Source organism: Punica granatum, chromosome 2 (assembly GCF_007655135.1).
Source record: "Punica granatum isolate Tunisia-2019 chromosome 2, ASM765513v2, whole genome shotgun sequence".
NCBI classification, from domain to species: Eukaryota; Viridiplantae; Streptophyta; class Magnoliopsida; order Myrtales; family Lythraceae; genus Punica; species Punica granatum.
Window position 1 is genome coordinate 9380092 of NC_045128.1, and position 23091 is coordinate 9403182.

The window sequence follows — 23091 nt, forward strand, 5'->3', positions numbered from 1 at the left end:
CTAGTGCCATTTGTCAGAGAGGTCGGTGGCAGTTGAGTTACGCGTTTTCTCCTTTCTTTTTTTCTTTTTTTTTCTTTTCTTTGCTCTTTCTTTTATTAAAAGAAAAAGCATGACCTGCAGCAGGTCAACAGAGAGGACAAAAAAGCAGTTGTTAAGGTTGCGTAACGTTCAAATTCCTCTATAAATATGAGCATCCTCCTTGCTAAGTAAGGTAACCTACGAACTCGAACTTAAGAAAGAGAACAAAGTTCAAAACAATGGGCGGGCACGGGCACCACCACCATCACGGGGGCCACGGAGGACACCACGGGGGCCACGGAGGCCACCACGGGGGCCACGGTGGCCACCACGGAGGCCACGATCACGGAGGCCACGGTCACGGAGGCCACGGCCACGGCCACGGCCACGGTGGACAACACGGGGGCCACGGCCAAGGAGGCCACCAGGGTGGCCATGGTTATGGAGGCTGCCACGGGGGCTACGGTTGGGCACCTCCTCCTCCTCCTCCAATTTGTCCTCCTCCTCCTCCTCCTCCTCCTCCGCCTTGTCCTCCTCCTCCTCAATTTTTCGTTTGTCGTCCGTATTACTACAGAACGTGCTAGAGGGGGGAGCCTCTCTCGTCCACCCGACTCGATCATCTGCAGCTGCCTTCCGTACCTCCTGTCAGTTAACCTCCGTAGCCTGTGGTTCTCTGCTTTATATACGTTCTTGTGTGCTAAAAGTATTAAGATGTCTGTGGTGTGAGATTGCATAATGTCATTTGTGGAATGAATTGGCTGCGCGTATTGCTACAAGCTCTGTCTCGTCTCCTCTCTATCTTTCCATCTCTCTCCCCTCATTGATCAAACTATAAACCATACCCTGGAATATCGTATTCTATCGAAACTCGATCGCAACTTCCCGAATCATCTGAATCACTTGAACCACTGAGACAACTCAATTGGAAGCCGCACCAGACACCACGAGCAATGACATTAAACAAACTCGCACGACTTGTAATGTGTGAGTCGCTCCACTGCTATGCCTGCTTGAGTGGACGAACCGTTACAATGGCTCAAATTCGGGGCCATCTAGCCACTTCTACAAAGTATAATATATACATGGAAGCTCTCAACACAACTATAGGCTAAAAGACATATTTGCTTATTATCATTTCTCACATCAGATCTCATGTTAGAGCTTACCTTAAGCTACTACACGTCGATAGCCCTCTGTACAACATCAAAAAATCCTAGATTTTGGATAACATACAGTGTCTAAGCATGCCAGCTATCTAAGATTAATGCGATGCCAGAATTTACAACTCCTGTGGAGGATATATACAGCAGACCTAAAGATTGATTAATTTGAACTGACCCAGAATAAATTTAAAATGGATTGGGACCTAGGGTCCAACTTTCCTGACCTACAAACGGATCTCCTGGCATCGAAGGATCCCAGCTGCACCTCCAGAGCAAAGCCACCTCTCGCTCCCCTTATTCGGGTTCCATCTGACTCTGTGCATTGCCACAATCTTTGGAGGAAGAGTCTCTGTGCCCGTATCAGTGGCTCTCCGGCCATCCAGCCCTACTTGCTTCTCTTCGTCTCTGCCGCATAGCAACAACTCTTGGTCATCATCTCTTGCCACAGCCTTCTTGCCACTTGCAGATTCTCGGGGTCTATGTCCTTTGCTCTTTAGAGACTCTGCTGCTGGTTTCTCGGATTGAATCTCCCCACTATCATAAGAAAGTGCTGCAAGAATAAGGCCACATCAGTAGCAAGCTTCACTTTTCAAGCTGTAGCTCTCATATAAAATGAAAAGATGGCGCAACGGTACTGTAGCAACAATATTACCTAATGGCGCATCATCAGAGTCTAGGCCTTTCGACTTCTCCCTCCTGTTAACCTTCTCTTCTGGGTCAACAACATTGTTTGTCTTCTTTAATGTAATTGGAGTGCTTGATGGAGCACTGTTCAGAATTATTGTGGAATCATCCTCGGCAACAGTGACGGAAACACACAGTAAGTGTGGGGACCGATATCGCGAATGACTTTTGTGCACTGCCTTGGACGTGAGCTGCAAAACCAACCAAATCAACAAAAAGGAAACCTCGTGTTAGCCTTCATCCGCTATAAATCATAATTTGGTCTTCGATAAAAAGAGGGAAAAAAAATAAGAAAAAGAAAGGCTAAATAACGAAGATGATGTCTGCCCAGAAACAGTAGTAAGATTATGAGCTTCGAACTATTGATTATCCTATCCCACAATCACCATCAACTAGGAATAAATGATAATATTTCATATCCAAAAACACCCCACATACTTCCCATTAGATATTTGTATATGGTGGATTTGAGGTGCTCGCTACAAACTATTCAGAACAATACTAAATTACACAATTATGGAAGGTCAATATGAACCATTACTGACTATAGCATATTCAGAAATTGACTCAAGAAAACAAGACTGACCTCGAAATGATGAACAGTACCATCAGCACTGCAATATGCAACCATCCCTGAGAATTTGCACCACATCAATCAACCATTCTTAACAACAAAACTGCCTGAGTCAATTATGACTTTCAAGAGGAACATAATGGGATGGGAAGTTGGTGAAAAACATGACGCTTCCAAAATGCAACCTTATATCATTAAAAAAATTAGCAAACTCAGATAAATCTTGATAGTTTCAGATTATCCGTGGTTCCATGCCTAATTATAATCCCACAAGAAAATTTCATGGCTCGCAACTCTGAGCCTTCTACCTAAAAGATGATATGTGTAGCAACAAGTGACGTACCATTAGATCGTGAAACATGAACGCTCCATGTGGGGAAGGATGAACACTCGAAACTATGCAGCCCTTGTTGCTTTGTCCCAACAAATGGTTTGCCGGTGACAGGAAGATCGTTCACAGATCTCAACAAACTCATAAATTTTAGTGTTCCGTCATCATATGAGAAAATAATGCACCTGCAAGCACATAAAAAGAAACTACTGATCTACAATTTCAGTGGATGGTAGACATGCATAAGAGAGATCGAGCAATACCTAGGATCCTGTGGCCAATCGAGACTGTATATCTTTGACGCAGAATGAAGGTCCCACAAAGGACGGAATGGGTCTCTGCTAACAAATGAGTACAGTACTTTTCTTACTGTTAACTCCAATTTCAAATTCAACATCTTGCCAATTAAACAAGCAAAAATGGAGAAGGTTATGAAATGTTCTATGTCCATACATAGGCCCATAATTGTTAAGACTTCTTGGTCAGAAGCTCACTATCATTTTTATGATATATGCAGGAATGCATATCTGACCAAAGAACAAACCAAATTAAGGACTTGAATTTACAGCAAAAGCATCACTTATAGAACCCATTCTTAGAATCAGAATGACAGTGAACAATTTGAAACAAACTTATGTTCCAATGCCATTTCTTCAGCATGCCAAATAGTTTACAATTATGAAAGTTCTACTGCCGCAATTTTACATTAGCCAAGTGCAAAGAAGATTTAGTGGCTATTGGCCATCTAGGCAGAACCTCACATGTATAACATTCTGAATCACTTTTTCAATCCAACATACAGAAAATGGTCCCATCATTAAAGCATGGAAATGCAGCTTAACAGACACACCAAAGAAACTTTAAGCATTTCATCCCCACAGTTAGAATTTGCTTTCAAGGATAATCATGTTCTATATTCTTCCCGGACGTAAGAAAGGAAGGAATATCATGACTCCATCGTTAGGACATCATATAAATCCCCACATCAAGCTTAGAGCCTTTACCTGGTTAAACTTCTGACATAATGTTTCTAAGGAATAAATCATTTTCAGGATTGAATGAGATTTTATTAGCATAAAAGGAACGATAGACCTAAAGGGCAGAGAGAACCATTATTACATACCGAATATCCCAAAACTTAATGCCTCCATCTCCACCAGTAGCTACGACACTTGCACATTCTCGATCACTGAAAACAGATTATAGACTTTTTATCATTATTTAATCTTGAGAAAGGTACAACGTCAGTGCTAATAAAAAAATCGCTCTTGGCAAAAATTCAATTTATGATCCCAGCACTGATAAATCACTAGTATAATAAACTAATAAAAGGTGAAAATTGGCTTTGACATGAGACAATTTTGATGCACTTCATGCCCGAGATTCATTGATTTAGTTCATCCATTAAAGTACGTGCAGAATATTCATCAATGATTAGGATGAAGTATAACAAGAACTTCATGTTCAATGATATTAATGAATGGTGATGATTATATTAACCTTCCATGAGGGGCCCAGGCAAGCGCTCTAATGGGAACTGTATCTGCACTAAAACAAAGCAGAGGCCTCGTATCTGCAGACAAAGAGCAGAAATTTAAAGTCAAGTTAAGCAATAACTCAGTGATTTTAAAAACGTGAGGCCATAGCTGCAGATCACTATTATTATTAAACTTGAAGCAGATAGACTAACACAAGTAGCTCCAAAGCCAATTTCGCAACATTTATGACATTAGCAATTTGCAATTGTATATCCTATTACCTTTAGGTGAATCACTTGCAGAGAACTTCCACAAAGCTACCTGAACAGACAAATGAAACTAGTTAAGATCATGTACCAAAACAGTGCTAAGTGGGACGTATCAGAATAATAGTTGACAAGAGCAAGCACACAAGTGTGTAAAGGTTAAAATGCAAACAGGACAGACAGTAACAATTTCATAGATTAAGAATGCAAGAAAATTGATTACCGTCCCATCATGGCAACCAGCCATTAAGTACTGCTGCGGTGAAGGTGACCACTCTACAGTAAGAGGTATGCTGTACCAAGCAAGGAAATTGTAACTAATTAATATAGTCGAAATTATTAGCAAGAAAATTGTAAGAGTCAGATCATTGGTTGTACAAGAAGAGTCAGATCAATAGGGCGCATGACTGGGTTTATCCAGAATATCATATATACACAAAAATTACATTTGTAACTAAAGATTCTCAGTCATGAAAAGTCCACCCACTTCTAAGTAGATTTTAAACCAGATGCATAGCCTTACCTTTGCATGCCACCAGATGTTAACTTGGAGCACCTGAATACAGGTTCCACTTTCACAAAACGAGGATCAGTGCCCTCTTTCTTCATGCAAGAATAAATAAGATTCATGGTACTAGGCATCAGAATCTCCCACCTGCAGATGGCTTAGTAGATCATGAAATAATTCGAAGCAAATTGCTGTTTGAAACAATAGAGGCAAAAACACTGCAGATATCACATATCGATGCAAGATGTTGAATGTTGGAAAAACTGAAACAGGTGAAACTTTCATCGAAAATTAGGAAGATCTAAAAGCCAGCAGCATACTTCCGAACAATGCCGAACAGCTAACTCATGTTCCCACTATGGCTCAGCCAATTTCAGCATTCTTACTGTCACACTGTTCCCACATATATTGTAAGCATTTCTGGGCAGAGTCGTTACAACATCCCTCATCCTTCTTTATGACTATGTCTAAATGCTACTTACAGAGGAACAGGAAACAAAGAATCCCTCTCTGGAATATTAAAATGGAAGTAAGAGCATGAAGCGATACAAACAAAACATAAATTAGTCAACTAGTTCATGAGAGGCTTACACTTCCAAAGATCCATTTCCCAGCACCACTGCAAGATATCCCATCCGATATTTGCATTTTGATTCCTCTGAATTATAAGTTGGGCACCACTTAACATCCCATGCAACTTTTCCATTATGAGCGAGGCAAAGGACCAATCTTGGTAAGGCAACGTCCTTTGGGAAATAACTAACAACTGGGCTAATGTCCAAGGAAGTATCATCCATAGCCATCTCCTGAGTGGCAAAGTCCATTCTGGAGTTACGATGATTCATATACGAACATATATTTCTCTCACTTTCTTCTATTGATTGTGGACATTTACTATCCTCCACAGACGCTGCTGCATCCTTTGGGAAATAACTAACAACTGGGTTAATGTCCAAGGAAGTGTCCTCAATAGCCATCTCCTGAGTTGCCGAGTCAGTTCTAGAGCTACAATGATTCATAGAGGAAAATCCATTTTTCTCACTTTCTTCTGTTGACGGTACACGCTTACTATTCTCCACAGATGCTGCCACTTTACTGGAACTTCTCCGTTTTCTCCTGAAATAAGTTTTTATAATAGGTGGCTGAGCAGTCTCAGAAACCTCAGCTATACTGTTAGTCAATACCAAAGCTTTCTCGGGGCACTGAATTGTGAGAGCCTGGACAAATTGAATATTGTTAGGGTTATTATCACTAGGACATTCTATCGTTGCTTCCTTTCTGGGTCTTCCTCTAGGTCGCTTTGGCTGAGTCGATTTCTCTATCGTGGCTTCCTTTCTGGGTCTTCCTCTAGGTCGCTTTGGCTCAGTTGATTTCTCTCTCATGGCTTCAGCAGTTTTACGCCTCTGTTTTGGTTTTCGAACTGAAGGTGCCCGTTCATCATTTCCCACGATATTAAGAAGAGACCATATCTGAACAATCCCTCTTCCAGTGAGTGGGCAACCTAATTTGTGATATGATGATCCTGGAGGATGAGCAGCAACAGCAATAAACTGAAAAGGTAGGATAACAATGAAAAAAGCAATTACAAATAAGATCATTGGGACATCTAGATAACTTAAAAAATTCAGTCACTCAAAAGAGTGGTGAATAAGTAGTCCAGGAATTTGCTCTTTGGTTGAACAAAGAGCAAATCAAAATCTGTTACTCTGAATCTAGTCTAAGTAAGGCTACAGCATGTGTCCCAACATATTGATAATTGGGCATGGGCCTAATAATAGAAGACAATCCTCAGTAAAATAGGGCCAAAAAGAACTTGAAATTGTGAAGTAAAAGGATGGATCTAAATTGACCATGGGAATAATGGATAAGAAACCCCATATGAACTTCGACTTGTAGCTATGTCAATTGCAACTGAAGGGAAGACTGAACCTTTTAAAGCATAAGAGAGGCAATTTCGAGAGGTTTTTTTGTGAAGTATTGAAAATGCAGTCCATATTCGAAGGAAACCACCCAATTTGATGGTTCTAAAAGGATTCATTCTAGTTTACAAGAAGATTTTATGCGCGCGCGCGCACGCAGACATGGAGAGAGAGAGAGAGAGAGAGAGAGAGAGAGGGAGGGAGGGAGGGAGGGAGGGAGAGAGAGAAGGTTTAAACAATAAGAAACATTAATGAGCCAAAACCAACAGTACCTCCTGTTTAATATGGCAGTCAGGCCTTCCATCAGCTCTAGGACACCAGTCCAATGCCCAGACAGGACCTCCAACATACATAAGAAAGTCTTTCCTGCATAAAAATTCGATGATTGTCAATTGGACTACAACCACACAAACTAAACGATGGAACAAACATGAAAAAGACAAAAGATATACCATATATACTGAAATATGAATGGCACCACTATGAGATTATCCAAAGATGTTGCAGAATAAAAACATGAGAATATCATAAATTCCATGTATGGTCTGTTATGTCCTCGAGTCACAATTTGCTCCTTAGTTTCATAATGATAACAAAGGTTAAAATACCAAATTATTTATTATAAACATAATACATAGTTCCCTCTATAATAGAATTCTATCTTTAATTAGGACCAACACTAATAAATAGGGTCCATCAGCAACAATTAGATCATCGAGTACTTCACACATTAGACGTACATATTCAACTGACTAACACTGAGAATACATAAGACTGCACCAGACTTTATGCACGAGAAAGAATTTCTAAATAGTACACTTCTATTGGCTAAAGAGTAGCTCCTTCCGCTGGAAACTCGTCTCTTATAAACAAAGGAAAAAGAGCATGTCCATTAAGCAAAGATTCACATAAGCAGAGGTTTAATTTAAGATAAGATTCTGGGAAGAGTTGTCAGAAATTACTGCAAGTACCTGACAAGCCTGCTAGAGAAAGAAAAATTTTCAAGGTAATAACTTTAATAGCTTACTGAGAATTCCTCAAAGAAAGATCCAAACTTGCATCATAGTTTCCTAAGGATTTCACAAAAAGGAAGCCACAGTTTGCATTCTTTAGTCAATGGATTATTTTTTTCCCCTGATAATTAGTAAATGGATATTGGGCTAGAAGGGGAAGCAAGAATCCGAAACCATTATGTAACAAAGGCAACTTAGTCAATGCAGTGCATATTAGAACAGCTTGTATTTTCATGTAACATTTCACGCGGAGCAAAAGTGCAGCAACATTACCTTTGTTCTGCAGTTGCACTTCCCTCATCTTTTTTATCCTGCATCTGATTGAAAAAGGCGAAGGCCGAGATGAGTTGCGATTGTAAATGGAGCAAATGAAACTTCGGGCCAGAACAGGTAATTCACAATTATAACAAGGATTATGTCATAGTGAAAACAAAAGGCACACATCCCCTTGCTGTTTATACCTTGGGAAGAGTTGATGACGAGAACTGTGGTAGACTTACGGACCCGAGAGCATGACCGTCTGCCGCAACACCCGTTTGGGACGAAAACTTGACAACCCGAGGTTCATAGTTAAAGAATCTCCATTCCCTGAACACACAGAAAGAATCAAGTAAGACTTACGAGTCCTCATCATCAGTCATTCCTCTGCAGCCAACAATGCGAGGAAGTGCGCATTGATACTTCCAGAATCGGAGAATGATCAACAAGGAACGAAGCCAATTCCTAAGAAACAGCTCAAATCTTAAGGCAATACCTTAAGAATTTCATGGATGACGACAACCTCGCGATCTCTCCGTCCTCAACGGTGCTGCCCTCCTCCCCGCAGAGCCTAGCGACCATGTCCGTCGCTTTGACGTGGTTCTCGACCGAGAAATCAAACGGCAGGACCTCAACTTCGGCAGTGCCACCATCGAGATTTTGGGGTTCCATTGCAACAGCAAGTGCCGCTCTTCCAGCTCAGACTATCAAATTCCGGCGGCAACTGCAAGTCAGTTGATTCATTGATGAGGCCAATGCGAAATCTGCGGATTGCATCAAACCCTAGAATGAGAAGCGTCACCTCTTTCACTTCAGCAGAGCAGAAGAAGCTGCTCCGCTGATCGCCGACCGTAACGAGAGGCAGAAGAAGCAGTGAAAGGTCGGCTGCGGAGTGGCGATTTCCCTATGAAGAAACCAAAAAGATTGGATACTGGATTGCAATTTCCCAAATTAAATTGTCTCGAGCGGGGAAGGAAAGGTATAATTATGATTTGGCCCTCATAGTCTAAGGGAAGTCTCAGAAAGACCCATGGATAAGTCCCAAATGATGTGTTCGCAAAGCCGTCTCAATTTACCCCAACATTGCTACGTACTGTTTAATGTTCAGTGCTCAGATGTTAACATAATATTTGATTGTCGAACATGTAACCTTCATGTGATCCTCATATAAGGACTTGAGGGTGGCTCGGCCGGACAATGGACTTTGTTTAAAATTTGGGCGCGAATATCCTAACCCGCTGCTTGGCAACCTAAATGCAGACATCAATGGTCTCCATCGAGAGCCAGCCTGGCATTGGATAACGGAGTAATTCGGAAACAATGGCAGATTACTGTACCTCGTCCTGGTCGATTGCTGATTTCCTGTTACTCAAGGGTGATGAACGGCCAATATTAGAAGCTGTTGTCACGCCGGCAGGTTATCAAGGTCGTTTATTACTGTTATCTGATTGTATTTCTCGACTCGGCCACAATGGGGACATTGAGTTGGCTCCAGAGTCCGGTGACGGCTGCCTGGCTGAAGCAATACTTATTCGAGGAGAAGACAGTGATTCATAGTAGGTCAGGCGAGGCCGGCTTTCTCGGGCCAACCCGGTGTCATCCAGACTGCTTCCTAATATGATTTTGCACCTAATTGTGTATTGTGTTTATAGCATAGGAATGGAGATATAGGGCAGAGAGAGAAACTACACTGATGGAGATCTATTCTTTATTTGAACTTTAAAAAACATAACAAGGTAACACAAGGACTAGTAAAGTATACGTTCGATACATAACACGAGTCTATCATTCGGGCAAGACGGGCAAGAATTCCCCCGTTATGCGTGCGGAAAGATCTACTTGCGAGGATGGGTGTTCTCTGGACCCGCAATCCCGGCTGTAACCTTTGCCACATCGACTGCGGAAGCCTCAGGCTTCTTCTTGGTGTAGAGGGTCAGGTAACCGATAACCGCTGCGAACATGACCCCTCCGACCGCCAGTTTCAAGGGACACTTTGGCATTGTCCGGCGCTGGTGAAGCACCTCGTTCGCTGCATCCGCCTGGTTGGTTCCTGCCATTGCTCGGAATCCGTCTCCCGCTCTCACTAACAACTCTTTATTAGGTCGTCTTCTCTTCTAGATTTGATCTTCGAGTTACTCTTGATGGCTTGCTTGCTTCCTCTCTCGAATTGCGTTTTTGTGTTTGGTTTCTTCAAAGGTGGGATGGAGTGTGTCTGTGCTTTGTGACTTTTGGGAGTTTAATTAATGGAATCGGGGAAGGGAATGTGAGGATGGGATGAGAGGTCGGGGGCGGAATTCAATGGACGGATGCCAAATGACATAACAAGGTTTGACTTCGACTAACAAAACAAAAATTGGGTCATTTTGGGCATCATGGAGTGAAATTAGGCTTTCCTCAGGATTTGGTCTTTCGCAAACGGGTTTGGTTCAACTATGTGTGGAGGATGGTGATTTTGGTTGCAAGTCGAGAAAATGAGAATCGAGCATACAGAGAAGCACAAGATTCCCATTACTCAAAACCATATCGAAATCAAACAATCGAACAATTATGGTATTTTGGATCATTGAATTCGCTATAATAGTCATTTAAAGGTTGGTGATCAATATACATTGAGTTAAGAGAATGGTATCGAACGGGTTATTTGAGCTTGTTTGTGGTTTAGGATGTGCTTGTTTGTACCTGAGTAAGCCTAAGCTATATTGAACAAAAACGTCATGCTTAATGACGTTCATGTAGATGTTAATTTACCTAACTATAGTAAACAATAAGGTGTTATTAGATGGGTTACGATTCTTTTACTTATAGATCGATTGAAATCAATGTACTATCATATTTCTTTTAGAAGTACATTGTATCCATTGCTAAGTATGTATGTAAATACTTTTCTCCGTCGGAATATCATCGTGTATAATTGCCAACGGTGTAGAAAAAGAATTGATAGAGAATCATATGATAAAAACGGAAACCTGAAAGGGAAACCTCAAATACTTTTTTCGTGGAGGACAAGACCACGGCCACAGGTGCCCTGTGGCGCCTTATGTTCCTCCACCCTGTCCTCCGCGTGTTTATGGCCCTTATTAGAGGCCAACACGATCTTCTGCAGCGCAGCCTTCCCTGACAATGGCCACCTCAGTTAGCCTCCATATCATATCATCTGCTTCAGTACCCTGTGCATCTATCAGTAAACTAATAAAGCGTCAGACTGTGATTGCATACTTGTAAAATAAAATGGTGGCATAAAGCAGCATAAGCCTTGTCTTCACAGTTCACTCAACAAATAGCATCACCTGGACAGTTCGGTCAGCTAGATCTCAGTGCCCATACGAAACATCACAATTAAATAATATGATGAACCAATAAGTCAAGTGACCTTTGTATGATATGCACGTAAACCACGAAACTTTGCCAACACTAATAATAATGTTGAACAAAACAATCAAAACCAACCAAACCTTCACATTACTTTCACTTCTTTTTTTTTCCTTTTTCCATTTGAAACAAGTAGAGAAAGGATTGGCTAAATCCTAAACTAAGGAGAAAGAAGAAGCTTCTCCCGAACTAAGAAACAAAAAAGAAATGATAAGAAAAGGAGTAGAAAGAACAAGAAGAAAAGCAAAGAATGCACACGAACTTCCCTACAAAATATTTGGGAGCTGGGAGTCTAATCTGTTCTGCAACTCCTTGATCTTCAAGGAGAGCTCTGCCTTCTGCTCCTTATAGCTCTGCAGCAAGTATTCCTTCCCTTCTATCACCTCCTTCAGGTCCCCAACTTCCTTCTTCAGCATGTCGATCCTCTCCAATGTATCAAACCCATTCTGATCTCCATTAACATACCCATTTGAGTGGCTCTGATGAACGGTCTCCTTCGATCCCATGCAGTGATCTGCGATCGCTTTCCTCAGCCGTTGGATCTCTCTCTCAGAATCAAACAGGTCCCCATTTGCAGCCTCAAGCTGGGCCTGCAAATGGGCTGAGTGCTCTAGCTGGGCATTAAGCGAGTTCTGGTATTCTGTGATTTGGTCCTGCATCTCGAGGATCATGTCGTCTCTCCTCTTCAACTGCTGCCTGAGTTTATGTATCACTTCCCGCTTGGTGAAGATGTCAGAGCCCGATTCTGAGACACAGGGGGAATCTGCCGAGCAATTTGAATGATGGAACGGCTTTGGGGGCAACTCGAGCTGGTCGGGGCTAAACTCGGCAGGAGGAACAGTGACCAACGGGAGGGCTACCTCAGGCTCGCTATTGGATGGCGGATGATTAGTTTCCACAATTCCTACATTAGAGCCATTAATTATTTGGCATATTTTATATTGATGAATCAAAAACAGATCAGAAGACAAAATGAACAACTTCCATTTCTAAATTTTTATGGAATCCTAAAAATTTTATATGGTTAATTGAACATGCTGAAGCTTGATGTGGTGCTCGATATGACCCTTAATTTACTATTTCAGGGCTCCAAAATTTCTGGACAAAACTAGAGGTGCCAGTAGATGCACAAGAGCGTTTGCAACCACATGTGCTGTACACTCTAGAGCTTATAAGCCCCATAGCTGGGGCTTGTTAAGTTGCAATAATTACAGAGAGAGTGCATCTGATCTTTTATTCATGGGTAGAAGAAAAGAAAAATGAAACAGAAAACTAAGTCATCTTCCAGATGACATGTAAACCTAAACATAGCAAGTTTACCCAAAATTTGGCAGCAGTATTGATCTTATAATCCAACTAATACCTTTGATCATTACTTTTTATGCTTTAACGTCCATGAAACTTTAAGAAATGTAGGATTATAGATTAGCAGGCCTAAAATACACAATGTAGACTATATATCCAGCTGCAAAGATAAAACAAACAAGCCGCACTAAACATTATGCAATGGACGGTTTCCAATCTCATTCTATGGATTTCACATTCGCTCCAACCAAGCAAAGACTGAGCTTGAGAGAAAAATAGCCTTAATCCCTGAATTAGAGAGTCGACAAAGGAAGCAAGGGAGAAGACAATTACTGACCAGGCACACAATTGAAACAGCCATCCTCCTCTTGCAAGTAGGAATACATACTCGAATGCAAATGCGGACCTGTCTGCTTCCTCGGTTTTCCGTTCCCTGGATTAAAATCATGTCAGAGAGTGATAGAGAAAAAGACAAAACGAAACTAGCAATAGACACAAGCACTGCAAGACCTTTCGAGGAGCTACCATGAGCATCGCCCTGCTGCTTTGAGTCCATCAACTGCTTCAGCTTGAAACCAAGACGAACGGACAGTGTACTCAATAAGGCACCGCCTGCTATGAGAACCCAATTCGGTCCCTGCCCCTCCCGCTGAAAATTATTTGACCTCTGAGGTCTATAACCCCCACTGGCTTTCGGTTTCATCTTATGAGCTAACAGAGCGTCGCGAGGAAAATTTTAGAAGCATCCGAATAGGACCTGCACAGGCCATTCACATTGCTTTCACATACACAAGAAGGGAAAAGAAAAAAGAAAAAAGAAAAAAGAAAAATGCAATAGAAGATTTATAGACTCCAATGGTTTCGCTTTCGGTTCGCATAAGTAATAATAAGGAACGAAATTTGCTTTGCCACATTTCTTTTCGATAATATATCTAATTTAAAGGCAGTCCAATACTTGAGTATCACTGTCAGTCAAGTAAGTTCTTCATTGCCATTCCTCACCACGAAAATTGTATTAACGACTTCAAACCAAAATCTATCAAAAAATTTGCGAAGCGTAACCAAAATCTGCACTTTCAATCTTCAACCGCTCGAAAATTCACCAACCGAACCGCGAAATGGGATTTTCATAATCATCTGGAACAGCCGCAAGAAGTATCACTTCACCGATGCTCTATAATACTCCAACAAGCAAATAGAATTGAACCAGCGCTATATCACGATTCAGAGCGGAGCTGAGCGGGAGAAAGACCAGGAGGAGAAAGCAAAGAAACGAGCTGGAAATGGGGAGGAGAAAGGCATCGGGGACTGGAAGGTGACGAACGTACCTCGGGGAGAGATGATGGAGACGCCATTGGAGGAGAGGACTCGGGGCATCAGTGGTGTATTCTCCTGCTGCTGCGACAAAATCGATGGGGAGGGGGGAAGGAATTTCCGATTGTTCTTGTGATGGTTTCGGGTTATAGTGGAAACAGGGAAAGAAGAAGAAAGAAGGAGAAGGAAAGAGAAGGAGAAATGCATGCCCTAATTATTGGGCTTCTCTCCGTAACAGACCCGCCCCCTTGACTCAGCCCAACACCCTCCTCAGGTCTGGTGGATAGATACGCTGAGTTGACTCAGGTGCTGCCAACTATTTTATCTATATATATATATATATAAACCTAAGCCTCCCCACGTAACAATATTATTATTCATCGCGATCCAGTCGTCTCCATCGACTACAACGGCGAATACCGATTGGGATTTGTATTGATTGTTAAATGATGGGAAACTATTATGTATGTATTAACTAATGGAATCACTGACGCGCTGAATTGGGCTCTTGTAGTTATTTATTTTCATTGTACAACAAAAGAGGTCTTTATGCCGAGGGAGGGAGGTTGGAGATTTGTTTTCTTCAGGCCGGCCATGCACTGATCCTATGTTTCATTTCCCAGTTTCTAAATAATTAAAGGGATTTATCAAGTACATGAGAACCAAAGTTAGACCTGATTTTATAAAACGAGATAAGAAACAAATTGTAAGCTCGCTCTTTACAGTTATTATTAGTATACAATCGTATGAGAAAAAAATCTCCCGAAATTATGATGAAAAACAAAATTCTAGAAACTCAACAAAAGCAAATGTGTAGGTTCCAATGCATTCAATTCCATTGAACATTCCAGAGGAATAGATACAACACAGTTTGAATAGAAAATCCTCAACAGTAAGTAACATACCGACTTTTTAACAACCATGTAACAGCTCACAAAGTTCGCTTTGCAACCCCTTGATTCTAATTTCCTGCATATACATAAAAGTACAAAATTCTTACTAACAAATATTATTGAGCAAAATACTACGATATATTAAATGATGGATGCTACATGACACTCTTATATGGGTAAAAAGCTTGGATGGGCCCAGCAATCATGTACACCTGTTAAATAGAAGCACTTAGGAATAATAATAAATGCAGACTATATTACTAAAATCTGTATTAGATCAACCATGAAGGATTCATTGATTTCATGTGTGTAATACTTGATTCCATTGCAAATCCGCCTTGAAGCACCCAATGAAGGACAAGCTCTCAAAATGTCAAATATAATAATATTTTGTTAAAAAAAAAAGTAGCGAGAGAGAATAACATGGAACAGTCACGTGATAAGAATCAACCAATCTCCAAGAATTTTGGATATACTTCAGCAAGCTAAAGAAAGGCCGAGCAAACCTTTAGAATTAGTAGAAGATATATCAAAGAAATCATGACATAGCTCAATACATCCCACGATAATCACAAGGCAAGGCATAAGATTTTAAATTCTTAATTTCTACTCAAAAGTAGCATTCACTCACTATGACATAAACAAGTATAAGAATATTCATCACATATCCTACGTCAATAGTTTTCCAACAAATAAGCTAAGTACATATATTAAGCAAATTACATAACCAATCACAATTATCATGAAGAAATAATTAGTGCAAAATGACAAAGTATCACATTCATGTTATTGATGTCCATGCTCCATCATATGGATATCAAAACTAGAAAGTTATACTAACCAATTTGCATATTTATCCAACCAAGTCATTCCTTAGATAAAACAATCCTTGAAGATATTGATCCATTGATGCACATAAAGTCTTATGTGCGGACATGAATTAGTTACACAAAATAATTAATCAATAGCATAAATCAAGAAAAGGAAATGAGCCAACCTAATAGATACAGGATGCTCACAGTAAGAATCAATCATATATATTGATTTATCAACACTAACGAAAGCCATCTCAAAAAGCTATGAGGTGACTAGAGAAACTGTACAAATAGAAGCCATATAATTATTAACTATAACAAAATCGAATATCTATGAGATACTTCTAAAATAGCTTCTAAAGTACAATGAAATATACATCAATAAACTTTCAAGTTGACCCATATTCAGACTTCCCTTACATTAATTATTCTTGAAAGGAGGGCATTGATAGGTCGTGTTGTTCGGTGAGGAGCACCATCTTTTGTGATACTTAAGTCGTAAGCATCTTGATCAAGCAATTATGGCATATCTTTGCAAATTTGTACCAAATTCAATGCCAACTATCACATTAAGTAAACCAACCAATTCACAACTTTTTTTACTCATCTAGAGAGAAACGCCATACAGAGCACGATATGAAGTTTCGGACCATTTAGAGAACCTTCAAAACTAAAAAATTATATATACTCGAATTAAAAATAGAGAACTCGACCAACCTAACACAAAGCTTCCATAGAACGTTCCATCTTGTTTAGGTCTTCATTGTCCAAACAAATAAACAACTTTGACAACAACTCGGGCCACCTCAAAAACTCTTATTTCTGAACAACCTCGCTGATAACACCTCCCACTGTAAACATGATTTCCATATGACCCTCTATTAGATACAAATTTTTTTTTGTGATTTTATGTACTTTTGATTATCATGATCCATGGATTTGTGAGTTTCTCTAAAGTTGTTCCTCAAGAGTGTTCATTCTCGGATAGTGAAACTCATATGTTAAACCATAAGGCGTAATGAGCAACAGCTTTAGAACTTGTAGATATGAACTACCTCAAAAGCATATAATAATATGAAAAAGTTTACTACGATGCCCACAAAATTAGCAGTAGATATAGCAAATTTACTCCTAAAAACATATAGCCAACGGTGAAACAAGATTGATAATGCAATATATTTATCTTCCGCATTTGCCTAGTTAGATGACAATTAATAAGTTTTTTGATGGTTGTGTCCTTCTACATTTACCTGGATAGATTACAATTGATATTTTAATATTATGTTAACCAATATGCTCGACTTTTGTACAATAGGTTGATTTGTCCTCTCTAATATGTTTACGGGATAGAATAAATACACTAGGGGCTTTAAGTTATCTTGATTCCATGCACAATGTCATCATAAGTTGGTATATAAGAATGTCGTGTAACATCAATTATTTAGTCGATCATACTATTTTTCTTGATAATACTTGTTAATAACAATTTTGTGTTTTTATGTAAATGTAGAAAATTAGAAACAAAGAGCTGCAAAATGAATTTCATGAGGTGCTACATGGTTGTAAGAAGGTCGGTATATTGTTTACTATTGAGGATTTTGTGTTCAAACATATTGTTGTGTTATAGTCATTCCTTTGGATTGTCCAAAGGAATTGAACGCAGTGGAACATGAACATTTGCTTTTTGCTAGGTATTTAGAATTTTTGTTTTTCGTCATAATCTCATGAAACCTTTTACTAGTATGATTTTATGCTTATAATATCTAGTAAATAGCGAGTATACATTTTAATTCGCATCTTGTTTTATAAAATTGGGTCTAACTTTGCTTCTTATGTACTTGGTAAATCCTTTTAATCGTTCAAAAATTGAGAAATGAAACATAGGATCAGTGTAAATCTGCCATGAAGCACCCAACAAAGGACAAGCTCTCAAAGTACCAAATTGGATAAAATTTTCAACTGTACATGTATTTGCACATAATTCATGCAAATGATTGGATCTTCCCAAGAAATTCACATATAAATACAAATATATACTCATATAACAAGAGATAAATAAATCTAAATAAAAAGTTATTATTTCTTAATATCATTTTTTAATGGATAATTTCTCTTAATAGCTATAAATCAATTTGGGTCTTCAAGGTTAATGCGAACTCAATTATGGTAATTTCACATTTTATAGTGAGTTGATTGAATTCAATGACCAAAATGCATTAACTCTTAGAGTAAGAGTTTAAGAGTTAACTCGAGATTCCACTGAGTTTATGAGAGTTTTCGAATCCATAGCGAGTTCACTCAATTCAATGACTTTAAAATGTAAACTTGTAAGGGTTTAAGACTTAACTTGAGAGTTTAACAATTATAATGTTGTCATTTCAATCTGTATGTTTTAATGTCGAATAACTAATTAGGCTTGCACATAACACAAAAATGATCATGCGAAAGTGTGATTAGCTCAGGGTAAGCAACCCCTCTTTGGATTTCGGTTATTAGCTCAATTTTCTATGAGAAAAATGAGGGTATATATATAATTTGTTAAATCCATCAACTTAAACTTTTAACTGGGAGAGGGCAATAGATTTTAGTCAGTAAATGCTTGATATTGTCTTTTATGATTTTTTTTCTTTAGGCATGCCTACCCTTTTCCATCATTGTGTGCCTGGATACCTTGGTAATGCAACAAAGCAATTGCTAAATAAAATTTACCTTTTCTATTCCTCGTTGAATAATAACTAGCATTATTGCTTTATTAATTGCCACGTCTTATGCATGAATCTTTAGAAATGACGTAGTTTATCTTAATTGCAATTGATGCCTGTTGGGCCGTGTTTGTTCACCAATTATGTTGGATTTTGTAGGTGCTCCCGTATAGTTGTATTTTTACATTTCTTGATTTGGTTTCAATCAAAAGTCTTTCTATAAGTCAAGTAGTTATGTTATGTTTAGTCTGTACTATTTATGCTGAGATAATTACCCCCTTTCTCTATATATTGATTTTGTGATACTCTACGGGTTATGTTCATTTTAGCTTTTTCTCTTATAGCTAATAATAAATAGGAGCTTAGCAATACATTTTGTAGTGCATACACAGTAGGTCAACTAGCACAAGTTTGTATCTTTACTAATGAAGCAGATCATTCAATCGTGTTATGTTCTAACAATTTAAATATTAATTTGCACATGTTACAATCAGGATTTGGTATCTTTGCCTTGTCATTTCCCAATTGCTTGACATTGATGTGAGCATATGGTGGGTTTTTTTAACTAATCTAGAATCTATTAGTCTATTTGTTTGCAAATGAGAATTGGGTACAATGAAAACAAATCACTAATATGGATTGAAAATGATAATTTGTTATTTAAGGTTCTACATGAATATAGCAAATTCTTGAACAGAAGGGGACATTGACACAACTTGCATATCTTTATGTGGGCGGCTTTTCATTTTAAGGTTTTGATGAGAACTTGCATTTATTTTAGGATCTAGATGACATCCAAAAGGAGGAGACTACATGGGGTTTATATTCTCTAGTATGCTTATTTTGTTTTCGATAATCTTTTAATATTATGTGAAACAAAATGAATCAAAAACAAAAGAGGAAATTGATAAGTCACATAATGTCGAGGGCTGCTAATAACCATTCCACCATTTCTAACCAACAAGAATAGAGCATCAAAATATTGAAACTGAGGATACTATGAAATTAAGGTTTCTTTTATACCTGCCAGTGAAAAAATCATGAGATAATTTGATCTTCTATGTATAACCTGACAATTTTAAAAAATAGAGCATCATTTAATTATGAGTTTCTTGACCTTTTCCTTGGTTTTGGTGGCTTCAATATCGGCACCAATGCCGAATAAAGGGGTCTTCTTCTTTTGTTGCTTGGTAAGGAGGACTCCATGCAGATTTTTTCATAAAGATTAATTCCCCACTTTGTTCTCCAACTATTCTTGACCCACCAAAAATAGATTTGTACGTCTTTGTTCATATCACTTCTCTTCCACTTACTCCCCTCTTATGCGCTTTTGTCCGTGCTTTCACCAGTTCACTATCGTATGCAGTAATTTGCAAAGCATGTCTTCCTGTAATTTTTGTCGAAATCCTTGGCCCAATGTATAGCTTTTGCAATGAAATTCAAACAACAAAAGTGATCGAATTCTCAAGATCTATCAGAGAATCCACATTTAATGGAAGAGTAAACCCAACGAAGACCATTGAAAAGGTACAAGAAGCTCCTACTAAAAAAGGGGATGAGCTAGTAATAAGGGCAGGTCAAGAGTCTTACAACTACTATAATTGGGAAAGAGTTCCAATAGGTGTAATATTAAATAAGCAATTGAAGCCATTGTCAAGACCAGGAAGATATAATAGATGAATCGAAACACAAAAAAATAGGTCTAGGAACAACATAGTACTAAAATGTTGAGACATAGGTTCTTAAGCATTTATCCTATGCATTCTTCAATTCTAGGAGTAATATGAGAATTGGATTTGGAATATCTTTAGAACTAAGAACTTTGGTGGCTCGAAATCTGGACAATAATTTTACCATATAAATTTTTGTATGTCGTGACAAAATATATTGCTACGAAAGAAATTTTTTCACATAAAAAATATAATGTGATAAGAATGTTAAATTACACTAAATAAAGCCTCATAATGCATATACTTAATATGTACGTATATACACATATCTTTAATATTGTGTGAGCGTCGAAAACCAAGTATTCCCATAATAACTAACATATATGTAAAAACATTCTTACTATGCATGTATATATATACTAAATCTGTATATTGTGATAAGAATGTTAAATTATACTAAATAAAGTCTCATAATGCACCTGTATAATATGTATGTAGATACATATATATTTATATGTATAGACATATCTTCAATATCGTGTGAGCGCCACAAATCAAGTATTCCAATAATAACTAACATATATGTATATAACTAACATATATGTATATACATATTTTCATATATTTTCACACACATTATATAACGTTTTCATCGCGAAAATAAATTTATCGCCATAAGTTACAAAATATTTTGACCAAATGTTATAAGACCTGTAACAAGTTGTCCGCTATTTTCGTGGCAAGAAATCTTATATGTTATTGTGTTGGTATAGTTTATATGAATCGACTGAGAACAAAAGATAAGAGAATCACCATAAACTCAAACATGGAAAAAAATCAATAGTAACAGATCTTCGAAATGGACATTGATGGATAGAATTACGACTAGTAGTGAGCTTGGTAATGAGAAGTGAGTTATAGAAGCTACTAAAAGGGAAGCTCATTTTATAAAAAACTTAACATTATAAAAAAATTGAAATTATTAAAAAAAAGAACAGAAAACGAAATTGCAAAATTTACTTACGTCTCCCATAATTTCAAAATCTTCACAAAGCTTAAGTTCGGCTGCAACTGGTTGTTCATCCATCGCTTTCGTCAATGCTTATTCTTCAAGTGAAACATTCTTGTATAAATCGATAAAATACTTTTCACCCTTCCAAGAACAAACTCATAATTGAAGTATAGATTTTTACTCCATTAATTAATCGACCACAAAATTTAACAAGTTAAATTTTGGTTTACCTTGAGGGGTTCTGGAGGATTATGCCTCCTCCCGATAAACGGGTAATTTTCTTTCAAGCAAACCCTGTTTCGAGAGATATATTAAAATGCACCCCTCCTATGTGAAACGAAACAACCAATTTCATCATATGATTTATCTTGTGAATCCATATAATTCATAAATTTCTAGGGCGCCAATTGCACATGCTTTTGCCGGGATATTCCGTGAGCATATTCTACCACTCCGGTAGAGGCTGTAGTCTTGCAAAAGCCTACAATATTCAATAATATTTTCAAGTTATATATGCATTTCTCAAAGTGTAAATATACATATATCAACAATAAAATATACTTACCACATTTTCCTGTTTCGAGAGATATATTCAAATGCATCCCTCATATGCAAAACAAAACAACCAACTTCATCATATGATTTATCTTGTGAATCCATATAATCGATAAATTTCTAGGGCGCCAATTGCACATGCTTTTGCTGGGACATTCCGTGAGCATATTCTATCACTCGGTAGCGGCTGTAGTCTTGTAAAAGCCTACAATATTCAATAATATTTTCAAGTTATATATGTGTTTCTAAAAGTGTAAATATACATATATCAATAATAAAATATACTCACCACATTTTCCTTAGTCATAGACTAGGTTTTCGTATATGTCAACTCCCCAATCCATTTTATGTAGCACCTCCACGTAGAAGATTCAACCATATGAGGTTTCATCAAAGCCTTTTTACTTTTAAAAACTACTCAAACTCTCTTTACATATATTCTAGAGAATATATAAAAGTTAAAATGGTCGAAAAGGGATTCAAATCAATTATTCCGTATGTCGAGGCCACATTATCAATACTAAAGAAACTTTTAGAGTTTTTAAAGGTTTGGAAAAGAAAAGAAAACCAAAAGCCACATTATCATCAGCTTTCACCTAGGGGATAAAACACTCTTTTCAAAACTTACAAAAAAAAAAAACAAAGCGTATCATAATCGTCATATCATCATCATCATTAATCATAACTGAAAGAATAATATGGAGATGGTTGGTTTATTGTATTAAAGAAACCGGTAGGATTTTCAAGGGTTTAAGGGAAAAAAGAAAAAGAAAAAAAGAAGCCACATTCATCTTAGCTTTCACCGAGGGGGGAAAAGAACAATTTTTTTTTACCATATCATCATCATCCATCACAACAGAAAGGATAATATGGAGATGGTTGATTTCTACAGGGGCTGGCAGATTGTCAGTTGGTTTGCTTGCCTTGCCTTATTGTTCCCGACTAAACCGTTACTCACATAATGATTAACTGGTGTTTTGTTTTTCAAAATTATCAGGTTATACTAAGCATATCAAATTACCTCATGATTTCTTCACTAGCAGGTATAAAAGAAACCTTAATTTCATAGTATCATCGGTTTCAATAATTTGATGCTCCGTTCTTGTTGGGTAGAAATGGTGAAATGATTGTTAGCAGCCCTCGACAATATGTGACTTATCAATTTCCTTTTTTGTTTTTCATTCATTCATTGATTGATTTATTTATTTTGAATTCTTGCGTGAACTTTAAAAACCAAACGAAGG

At 38.0% G+C, this 23091-nt stretch overlaps 2 protein-coding genes across 5 annotated transcripts; both read right to left on the minus strand.

Annotated features, from left to right (window-relative positions):
- Nucleotides 1-1122: 1122 nt before the first annotated feature.
- On the minus strand, nucleotides 1123-9177 carry LOC116195821. 3 transcript variants are annotated; one of them, XM_031525193.1, is made up of 16 exons: nucleotides 9015-9176; nucleotides 8709-8936; nucleotides 8416-8542; nucleotides 8228-8271; nucleotides 7214-7307; nucleotides 5614-6572; nucleotides 5038-5169; nucleotides 4738-4807; nucleotides 4530-4569; nucleotides 4271-4343; nucleotides 3894-3959; nucleotides 3034-3108; nucleotides 2783-2955; nucleotides 2452-2498; nucleotides 1834-2056; nucleotides 1123-1731 (listed from the first exon to the last, which is right to left on the minus strand). In XM_031525193.1, exons 2-16 carry the CDS (start codon nucleotides 8882-8884, stop codon nucleotides 1406-1408), a joined length of 2625 nt encoding a protein of 874 aa, XP_031381053.1. In that variant the 5' UTR covers nucleotides 8885-8936; nucleotides 9015-9176; the 3' UTR covers nucleotides 1123-1405. The 3 variants fall into 3 exon arrangements, with proteins under 3 accessions (XP_031381053.1, XP_031381052.1, XP_031381054.1); XM_031525192.1 differs by having other exon boundaries at nucleotides 8709-9177; XM_031525194.1 differs by lacking the exons at nucleotides 8709-8936; nucleotides 9015-9176 and having other exon boundaries at nucleotides 7214-7302.
- Nucleotides 9178-11558: 2381 nt separating this feature from the next.
- Nucleotides 11559-14446, minus strand: LOC116197393. Of its 2 annotated transcripts, none has more exons than XM_031527536.1 (4): nucleotides 14215-14446; nucleotides 13412-13643; nucleotides 13224-13319; nucleotides 11559-12485 (listed from the first exon to the last, which is right to left on the minus strand). In XM_031527536.1, the coding sequence occupies exons 2-4, from the start codon at nucleotides 13587-13589 to the stop codon at nucleotides 11848-11850; spliced, it is 912 nt and encodes a 303-aa protein (XP_031383396.1). In that variant the 5' UTR covers nucleotides 13590-13643; nucleotides 14215-14446; the 3' UTR covers nucleotides 11559-11847. The 2 variants fall into 2 exon arrangements, with proteins under 2 accessions (XP_031383396.1, XP_031383395.1); XM_031527535.1 differs by having other exon boundaries at nucleotides 13397-13643; nucleotides 14215-14442.
- Nucleotides 14447-23091: the final 8645 nt, after the last annotated feature.